General features: G+C 35.5%; 1 protein-coding gene across 1 annotated transcript; it reads right to left on the bottom strand.

Moving 5' to 3' along the window:
- On the bottom strand, positions 1,343–3,556 carry LOC18793959 (cysteine-rich receptor-like protein kinase 29). Its single transcript, XM_007224202.2, has 5 exons — positions 2,571–3,556; positions 2,254–2,464; positions 1,919–2,156; positions 1,685–1,823; positions 1,343–1,591 (listed from the first exon to the last, which is right to left on the bottom strand). Exons 1-5 carry the CDS (start codon positions 3,450–3,452, stop codon positions 1,343–1,345), a joined length of 1,719 nt encoding a protein of 572 aa, XP_007224264.2. The 5' UTR covers positions 3,453–3,556.

Genomic DNA, 11,292 nt, shown 5'->3' with positions numbered 1-11,292 from the left:
TTGAGTGGAGGGTGAGAAGAAGTGAGGACAAGGCCGGCAAGAATAATTTTTAAGGTTTCACCGCCCTTGTTGACCACACCCAAGTGCTTACGTTGTCGACGTGTGAACTTGGTCCAAAAGAAAACGGGGATTCTTTTTTGTTGGAAGAAAACGACTTTAGGAAGCTGGAGGTTCCATACATGCGGAAGGTGTTGATGGTTTTGTTAAAGAAAGTGAACAATTTATAAATGTAATTAAAATATTCGAATTTGCCAACAGGATTAACCCAATAAAAAATTACCATTAATTTGCATACGAGAGGTCTCAAGTTCGAATTTCTAAAGCATCATAGTTGTGTGTGTGTGAGAAATTCTCATTCCCTATAGTGTAGACTATCACTTGTACTAAAAAAATATATATATTAATTTATCGTGCTAATTTAATAGGAAAGACAGCCAATCAAAAACTGACCGGTTTAAACGCCAAATGTAAAGCATGGACAACAAATATCATTTTCAAGTATATAAGTTAATCATTCCAGGAAACTTCATGCATTTTTTGGAGGAGGATATACGGTCAACTGTCCTGATAATTGCTCAAGATGATGTTGATCTATGAGAAATTATAATATGTGGGGTCTCGTCTTTCTGTATATATAAATATTTTTAAACATATTTTGAATTCAACATAATCTTTAGTTAAGTAGACAAAGTAAACGATTTTGGGATAAAACTTTTAGTTGATCCAGGTTTAATGACTGAATACTCTTTTTTAGGAAGGCGATAAGGACAAAATGGTAGACTGTCCCTTTGAACCATCGTCAAGATTATATAGAAAAGTAGTAAGCTCAAACAGAAAATACTCAAATTTGAACATGCATGCACAAGTTAGAGACAGTTTAATTGAGTTTGGGTTCATAAATTGTCAACTTCATCATACTCTTATCGAGTTCTCGTTGAGGGTTCAAGCAAAACCAAGCTTAACCTAAACTCACTCGCATTTATATAAAATTTAATACCAACACTCAAATTCATGACCAAACACTAAACTTTGAAAATCCTAAAGTTATGTATTGAATAAAATGTTATCCATATCAATTAACGTTGAAAGAGATTTCAAGTTCAAATTTTCATTCTTCGCACATTTTTGTGGGCTATTCTGTTTCGCCTTAGTCCTACACTTTTCTGTGTGTAATGGGTTCATATCAATACTGGACCTTTTTCTCATTGAATTTGGGCTTTAGTAAGAAATCACAATTTGGGCAATTATTTTTCTTTAGTTTTGTAGCTTTTATAGCGAGGAGACAGTTCAGTAATGAGGCCTCATTAACCGATTGTTGGACAGAGTTGCTCTTGGACTGATCTCATCCTACCACACCAGACATCTCCAATTCGATCATAAAAAAGGGTGGCTGTGAGGGTACTGGGAGACTGAGAGAGCTGCTAGTAAGCATGAGAATAACTGAAGCCATAGTTGGCCTTGCAGCCATAGATTGTTGCAGCCATAACAATCCAATTTGGATGCATCTCATTATTTCATCAGTTCTTGAACCAGTTCTCAAGGTGGGATCTATTAGATTTGAAGCTGTCCCTTCCTTCCAATTTTTCCGTGCCTGTATGATTTGTGAATGCGAATAAACACAATATTAGAGACTAGTTTCACTTCATTCTTTCGTGTAAATCGGTCCGAATGTTTCTTTACTTACATAGCTTAGAAGATCCTCATTCTCTTCATGGCGGGAAGAACACATTTTTTGTCCACTTATTATCTCCAAAACTAGTACACCAAAGCTATAAACATCGGACTTATCATAAAAGTATCCATATTCATGAGCCATATATCCACTGCACGTCAAAAAGGCCTATCATAAGCTTTAATTTACTTGGATTAAAACTTTGCATGGTTATGCTCAGAAGTTAGCCTAGTTTAGTATACTTACTAGGTCCCCACAATTCGAATGGTCTCGCCTTGTCTTTGATCAAGCATAAACAACTTTGTCATGCCAAAATCTGAAATTTTTGCATTCATTTCTGCATCTAACAAAATGTTGCTAGTTTTCAAATCACAGTGAATAATTCTAAAACGAGAATCTTCGTGAGGGAAAAGGAGCCCCCATCCAATTCCTAGTATGATTTTGTAGCGACTCTCCCAAACCAAATTAGCGCACTTGATTGGATCTACATATTCAAGAAAAATTAGTAATCTGTAAAATGTAGCCACACAAATGAACTTTTCCGAAATGCATTATTGAAATAAACTAGAATTCAGTCATACCAAATATGAATTGATCGAGACTTGCGTTAGGGACAAACTCATAGACAAGAAGCCTTTCATTTCCTTCCAGGCAAAAACCAAGGAGCCTAACTAAATTGCGGTGTTGTAGCCTGGCCACTAACAAGACCTCATTTTTAAATTCCAAATCTCCTAGTGCAGAATCCGTAGATAGTCTTTTCACTGCTATATCTTCTCCACTGAGAAGCGTCCCCTGCATTCAAGCGATTAATCTGAAAATTAACTTCAATATTGTTTCTCATTTAGGCACATATATATAATTTATAAATTTTTTGCTCAAAACATTTGTGTCATTATACCCTGTAAACATCACCAAATCCACCCCATCCGAGCTTATTTTCTTCAGAAAAGTTATTTGTGGCAACTCTAATGGAGGCAAAATCGAATTGCAAAGCTTGAAGGTATATATCCCAATGTAGAAGTGGGCTGATATATTTATATATATAACAGCTGGGTGTACCAAGTCTCCCACCAAGCTTCCCATAACAGCACTGTGGGATGTCACCAGCAATTGATACTAAGCAATTGTTACAGTCGAGCTCAGTCAAATCCGGTGTACACTGAGCAAGTCCATATATCGTCTGAGAAATAACATTATTTTTCGAAACGTTTCCAACTGCAAACTTAACAAGATCGCCACCAGCCGCTGCTTCACCTCTCAATCTTTCCAGCAGGGTCATGAGCTGCCGGTTGAACCTTCCGACGTTAGATGACGACATGTTGCCGGAGCTCGTGGTATAGAAAATCGCACCGGCTTCCATGAAGCCACGTATGGAGCGGTTTGAGTAGCGTAGCATGCAAACCTCCCGCCATAGAACTGCCACCTTTTGGTTAGGGCAAGCTTGTGCGATGAAGATTGTAGAGTTACTGAGGCAACTACCGCAAGCATCGGGGTTAATGTCTCCTGTACAGAGCCCGATTGCGCAGATCCTTTCGAGGTCGTTTTGGGTGGAGGAGGAGCTGTAGAAGCCGTGGCCGTTACCGTTGGAGAGGAGAGAAGTGGAGAGAAGTCTGTTGAGGTTTGTGCGGTAAGTGCTGTTGGTGGTGTAGTTGCCTTCGTTGGGAAAACAAAACTTGGACAGGTAACGTGGCTGAGCAAAGATTAATTGAGTGTTTAGGTTAATGGTGATGATTACTAGAGTAATTCGAGAAAGTAATGAATGAGAGCTTGAGGAAACCATATTGAACTAATGACTTGTGTGGCTTCCCATATGCAGTCTATAAATTATATGGCTTTTTTTTTTTTTAATTACAATTGATTGATTGAAATTATATTATGGTTTTCTTCTTTGATTACAATTGATTGATTAAAATTATATACGTGATGTATATTATTTTGACTAATTGAAAAAAAAAATTACCACTGGAAAATAGTGAAAGGGCGCTGGTTGAGTGACTGTGAAAGGTGAGGAGTGAGGACAAGGCCGGCAAGAATAATTTTTTAGAACAATTTAATGAAGTAAATGTTTTCGAGAACAATTTATAAATTCTGAAAGTATGAAATAAATATGTGGTCTAGTCTTTCTAGACTCTTTCTTTCCTTAGAGCATCTCCAAGGGAGATGTCAAATACCAAATATCAAATTTAAATTTGATGGCTGATGTGGCAATTTGACATTTACACAGTTTTACACTCCACCCGATATGTCAAATAAATAATTATTGTAACAGTCAAATCATTTAAGATAAAGAAGAAAAAATAAAAAAATGATAATAATAAATGAAAGTAACAGCCAACTATCTTTTAAAAATAATAAAATATTCATTTGACATCTTGCTTTTGGGATGTCAAAAATAACATCTCAACCTCTAGCCTTCATTCCACATCAGCTTTGACACATCAGTTGGAGTGATGTGAGATGCTATTTCTGGCCGTTAAATGTCTATGTGGCACTTTTGACACATCGGTTGAAGATGCTCTTAGTTGATCGATATTCTTTTTTGGGAAGGTGATAAGGACAAAATGGTAGACTGTCACAACCCTTTTGAAACATCGTCAAGATTATGCTCAAACAGAAATTGTAAACTTGATCAAACTGGATCTGAGTTTTGGTTGAGGCTTCAGGCGCAAACCAAGCTCAACCTAAACTCACTCGCACTCAAATAAAACTCGATACTAACACCCGAATTCATGATCAAACACTAAACTTAAATGTTGAACCAAGATGATATTTTACATTAACTAACTCTTAATTTAATAGTATTTCTCTTCTCAATGTTGAAAGATATCTCAAGTACTCATATCTCATTTTCCACTTATTAAAAAAGAAACCAAGATGATATATATATATATATATATATCTATCCATTAATTACAAAAAGGATACAACTCGTAATGGAAAAACGAATTAAAATTCAATTCCTCTTAACTTAATTATTATTAGTAAGCATGTCATTAGTATTATTAAGATGCATCTTAGTATCTTTCCACCTTTCATTCTCTCTCTTCCCGTTTGGGCACAAAGGAACATTTTGTGGGATATTCCTTGTCTGTGGTTCCAATGTAATGGGTTCAAACCAATACTGGACCTTTTCTCATCAAATCTGGGCTTTAGTAAGAAGTCAAAATTTGGGTAATTATTTTTCTAAAGTAGTTTAGTCTTAGAGAGAGAACAAGAAAGCTGCGAGACCACTCCACACAGAAAACTTTGATATCACATCAAACATTTGGGTTGAAATTTTGAACATGATGATCCTAGATCCTCCATAAGATTGCTAGCTGCATGCGTATCATTTTGTGGTCGAAAGAATGACACAAAATAGGTTTAGCTTTTTTTGGTCGAACACGAATTAGGTTTAGCTGATCCTAGCTAGGCTTTGGCTTTATCAGTGATCTGTCGGCAACTGATAGTAATTCAATGGGCCAGTGCCACTTCAGAGAGTGCCTCCCTCTAGCTATAGGTATAGCCTATAGGATCAATCATATAGTTCCAATTACAAAACAAACATACCAAAACTTATCACTCTCAACATAGCTAGCTTGAATTAATATTTGGCCCTTATTTACTGGTCCATGGATCACATTCAAACACGTAACTTAATTAAAAGCACACAAAAAATGGTTCTTCTATTAAAGCGCCTACTAATAACCAATTTAGAAATATGTTTTTATTTTTGTTTTAGAGAGAATATGATGACAATTTTGAGCGTGTGAATATCATTTTTATTTTAAAAATGTTTTCCATATTTTATGTGTTAAATAAAATGACAAATCATCGATCGGTGTTCTTGAAGCTTGTTGATTTTATAGTCTAATCAAAGATCAGCATATATTTTGGATTTGATCGGCACCCGAATCAACGAATATTGGTTAGGATTAAAAATAATAAAAAAATTGGTATCAAGAACGACTGACAAAGCAATAATAAAACATCGCAGACATGCAGTCTCTTCTCTCGTATAAAGCTAAACAAGTTGAGCACATATGGATGATTGCTAGAAGAAAGAAAAGATATTAACAGAAAAGCGCAACGAGATATATATATATTCTGGCCTGCTGTATCCAATATTTGAATCATGGAAATGGAATTATGGACCTACTGTGGGGGTCACCTATGGATTGCCATAAACCATGCACATCCCACTTTCAAGGCTGCAACTGGCGTCGTAGCCCTGAACTGCTAAAAACCCTACACAGAGAGAGAGAGAGAGAGAGAGAGAGTATTCGTCTCATGTCAATTATATATATTACATATAGAGTCAGAGAGTCTCATAATTTTCTTGGTTGCCAAACAGTGGAGATGGGGCCATAGTGTTTGAAGAGCGCATTAGTAATCACGCGGCCATGATCGTCTCCTGACGAACCTTATATATAATCATGTGCAGGGCTTTTACAGCTTTTTTTTCAGTAGCCGCTGCCAAACCAATGCTCCACCTCTCAGTCTTTCCAGCAGGATCATGAGCTGCCGGTTGTGTTAACAGTATGCTGCTGCTGAGGTGTTTAGTGAGCTGGATTGTTCACGTGCTTATTAGTGTTTAGTCCACTTGAATACACGTGTGTGTTAGTATAGTTTACTCACAGGAGAAGTTATGTTAGTTAGCTACATAAGGTTAAGCTTAAGCTCTGCTTAAGATTAACTTGGGATGTATAAGATTTTTCAGAAAGAAATATACAGAGCTTCTCTCTTTTTAACTCTCTCACTAAAACTCAAAACCTAAATCTCTTTTTCTGCCATGTTTATCAGGTTGAACCCTCCGATGTCAGATGACAACACGTTGCCAGAGCTCGTGGTATAGAAAATCGGACAGGCTTCCATGAAGCCACGTATGGAGCGGTTTGGGTAGAGTAGCATGCATTAGTCCCGCCATACTGCCCCTTTTGGTTAGGGCAAGCTTGTGCGATGGAAATTGTAGAGTTACTGAGGCAACTACCGCAAGCATCGGGGTTAATGTCTCCTCTGCAGAGCCCGATTGCATAGACTCTTTGGGCGGATAAGGAGCTGTAGAAGCCGTGGCCGTTACCGTATTGGAGAGGAGGGAGGCTGATAGAAGGCTGTTGAGGTTTGTGTGGTAAGTGCTGTTGGTGGTGTAGTTGCCTTTGTTGGGAAAACAAGACATGGACAGGTAAACGTGGCTGAGCAAAAACTAATTGAGTGTTTAGGTTAATGGAGGTGATTAGTAGAATAATTAGAGAAAGTAATGAATAAGTGCTTGAGGAAACCTTATTGAATTAATGCTTTGTACATGTATGGCTTCCCGTACGTAGTCTATAATCATATGGGCTTCTTCATTTAAACAAGTAAATTACCGTTGAAATAGTGAAAGGGCAGTTATTGATGTTGAGGCAAGAATTATTTTTAAGATTTCACCGCCCTTGTTGACCACATAGAACCGCTTATGTTGTCGTGTGATCTTGGTCCAAAAGACTAGCTCTATTAAGTATCTTTTTTCTAGAAGGAAAATGTTAGGCTTATTATATTTTTATATCACATCGTGTATCATTTCTTTAATAGAGGTGGGTCCTATTGTATTGGTGGGCTTTACCTCTATTAGAGAAGGTGTTATAAAAATGTGATAAACCTAGCTTATCTTTCTAGAAAGCTGAAAGTAGAGAGGTGTCATGCATGTGTAAGTAAGGTGATGATGTTACTGCAAGAAAATGGAACAATTTATAAATTTTGAAAGTATGAAAGGTGCAATTTCAATAATATTTTAATTTGGGGTGAGTATTTAATATTGACAACCAATCAAAGGCTGCCAGGTATACAACTCAAAGTGTAAAGCATGGACAACAACAAAATGATCATTTCCAAATGTGATCCCTCGAAGTAAATGTCCTGCCCGCATATGTAAAGGTGAAATAGCTTAACTAATTGAATTATATCTTATTGATCAAGGAAATATGAGTTTCAGAATTATGGAAACTAAAATTAACATAAAAAGGCATATTTACCTCTAAATTTAATATATAAAAACTAACAAAACATACGACATGACTTCTATTGCTAACAAAAGTGGAGTAAGAAGAACTTGAGAAATTATTGCTAAGACTTTATGCAAGTATATGTCAATAACCGATGATCAATGATCCACATCTATGAGAAATGATAATATATGGTGTGTTATAAAATTAGAGGGAATTGTATATAGCAATAAGAGAAAGTGAAAGACAAAGAATTTGTTCTATGAACTTGTATACCATTCATCTTTGATACCTACTATTTATAGACTTCGAGAATAGACAAACATTCACCACCAATTATTAGTAGGTAACAAACATATAATTACAACCCATAAATGTACTAATTACAATCCTTAGTGTGCATAGGTTACAGTGATATTAAGATGTGTTTTATAGTAAGTATTATGAATGATATTATGGTGGTCATCCACAATCAATGAATTTACAACATGGTGTAGTATTTCTTGACCTTTTTTTCCCTAATTATGTCAGCCAACCAAGTAAACGATTTTGGGATAAAAACTAGTAGTTGATCGAGTTTAAGTAGTGATCATTCTCTTTTGGGAAGACAATTTGGGCCTTGAAATGGGCTTCACTTCAGTTGGGCTAACAGAGAGGTTGCTGTTGCTTTAACTAAAAAGCAAACAATCTTGAACAAACATTTTGTGCGCTATTCTGTATATATTGACCAACTAACTTGATTCAACGATTAACTAATTTGATCTAACTATTAAAAGATATGGTCTCACTTAAGGACCATATATAAGGCCCTCACTATAGAATTCTTGCAATATCAATACTATTGATGTACCTTTTCCAATTAAATTTGGGCTTAGTAAGAAGTCACAATTTGGGCAGTTATATATATATATATATATATATATTTTTAATACAAACGACATTTGATTTAAATTTAATCTAAATTATGGGGAGGAATATTCGAATTCGAGTGCATAGTGAGAAGCACATCCGCTCTAATCAACTTGACGAAGTCCATGTCGGTGGGCAATTATATATCTATTGTACATATTTTTGTCTTGGTGTATTATTTTTGCTTTAGTATAAGAAAGCTGCGGACCCGTCCAAATAGAAAACTTTGATGTCACATGAAAATTTGGGTGAAATTTCAACATGATGAATCCAAGTTAGATTTGGCATAAGATAGCTACCTGCATGCGTATCATTTTGTTGTAGACGACAACATTGAATAGGTTTTAGCTCGTAGCTTCTCTTTTTCTTTCTTTCTTGGCTTTATATGTGATCTGTCCACAATTGATATTTCATGGCCGTTGTGTAATTCAATGACGCATGATGACTTCCTCTAGCTAGGTATAGCCTGCATGATGCGAAATTTTATAGTGATAGTGTCATGTATGGAATCATTCTTTAATTAAGGTCTTATTATCTAAGGCTCCTAGATGAGGATTTATCTCTTAACCATTGGATCAAACTAACTAATTTGATTCAATAGCTAATCAAATTGATTTAACAATTAAAAGTTAAGGTCTCATCTACGTATGATCAAATCTCATATAATACCAAATACAAAAACTTACAAAAATTTATATCCCCTCTTAAGTAACCAAAAGGAAACTTCGAGTCGTATGCACAAAAAATGTTTCTTCTATTGAAGCATCCATGCACATTCATTAACCAAATTAGAAACATCTTTTTATTTCATTCTGAAAAGTGCACAATGACAACTCTGAGAGTAACATTGATTTCGAAAATGTTTTCGTTGTTTTATGTTTTTGAAATGGCATACCTTCGTTGTTCTTGAAACTTGTTGATCTTATAGCCTAATCGATATCTTGGATTCGACTGGCACCCGAATCAGCAAATGATTATGAGAAAATAATGGCATATCGAGAATCGCTAACTAGGCAATAATAAAACAAATATCTCCCTTGTAATGCAAATGCGTATTGTTGCAGAAATGCAGTTTCCTCTCTCGTATAAAGCTAGACAAGTTGAGCAAATATGGATGATTACTAGAAGAAAGATTTGATATTAACTGAAAAGTGCAATCAGATATATATTCTGGCCTGCTGTATCCAATATTTGGTGAATCATTATGGAAATGGAATTATGGACCTACGTACTGGGGGGTCACCTACAGTTTCATGGATTGCCATATAACATTCATATATCCCACTTTCAAGGCTGGAACTGGTGTCGTAGCCCTCGACTGCTCAAACCCTACATCTACATTTAGAGTCAGAGAGTTCCATAATTTTCTTGGTTTCCAAACAGTGGAGATGGGGCCATAGCGTTTGAGCAACGCATGAAGTAATCACGCGGCCATGATCGTCCTGACGAAACTTATGCATAATGGTGCAGGGCTTTTACAGCTTTTTTTATATAGCTAGTAGCCGCGACCAGTGCCGGCCATTTACTACTACAAGTGTCTACAAATTGCTTGTATGATTGACAGTAAGAACATGAAATCCAAGAACACTGGATATCGCAACATCGCTATCAGATTCCTACACTTGGATTTTGTACAACTCACCAAGATCCTTACGAGCCAAAACTTAAAAAATAAATTTAAAACTTCGTTTAAGAAAAATAAGGTAAATATGGTATATTCTCAATGCTTTTTACTCATTTTTAATTTTTTTAAAGTTAGGAGGAGGCGTTCATCCCGGAACCAACAATTAGCCTAACAAGCTATGATGATCCAACTCAAAATCAATTCGTTATGACTGAAAAGAGCTTGTAGGATATCTATTTTAATGCATGGCTTTACACTTCGTATACATGTGTAAAGAAAAACGTCACTCGCATGATTGATCAAATGAAGAGACAGATAAATATAAATAGTTACTTCCTTAATTATATATGTTGTATAGTCTCATAAGGTTCACTTTTTCCTTTTTCTTTTTTGTTCTTCATTACTGCGTAATCATACCCCAGAAACTCATCTTCTTTGCTATTGACTCAGTTACTTTGACTTCATGTATAAATTATCTCTTCCCGGAAACAAACACAAAAACAAAGAAAAAACCACTAGTCTCTCAAAAAGAAAAATCTCCTAGCTAATATGGTGAAACGTTATTGGGCTTATTTAATATTAAAATTGAATAAAGATTTGATTGTTATTGACTTCTTTACATGATTAGTTATGTCATTTCAAATCATAAACTTCATATCAACACACCCAATTTTCCTCCGGATTCTTATGAACTCTTTCACAAATTTTTCTCACTCCATTGTTAAACAGTGGAGAATCAACACAAAACCATCCTACTAAATGCTTCACTTATATTATAATACGTGTACAAGATGTACCACGTGGCCGTACCGTAGTATTCTATAATCTCTCTAGATTATGGGAGTTCAATTTAAATACATAACAAGACAAAAATTCTAAAAAAGATACAATTAAATTCACACAATATAAACCCCCCAAAAAAAAAGAGTAATTATAATAGAATTGAAATTACAATTCACAAAATCTACCTTTACGTCTTCAATAGAAAAGGTCAAATTCATCCTGAGATCATCTTTGGAGCAGATAAGAAATCTACCTACAAAATCCATCTCATTAATACTAGAGACTGTTTGATTAACGAAGTAATCAAGCATCTGTCAGTGAAAAAAGAACAAGTCAATTCAACT

Source organism: Prunus persica, chromosome G1 (genome assembly GCF_000346465.2).
Source record: "Prunus persica cultivar Lovell chromosome G1, Prunus_persica_NCBIv2, whole genome shotgun sequence".
Taxonomy (NCBI): Eukaryota; Viridiplantae; Streptophyta; class Magnoliopsida; order Rosales; family Rosaceae; genus Prunus; species Prunus persica.
Note: the sequence above shows the minus strand (reverse complement) of the source record. Positions and strands in the feature narration are given on the sequence as shown.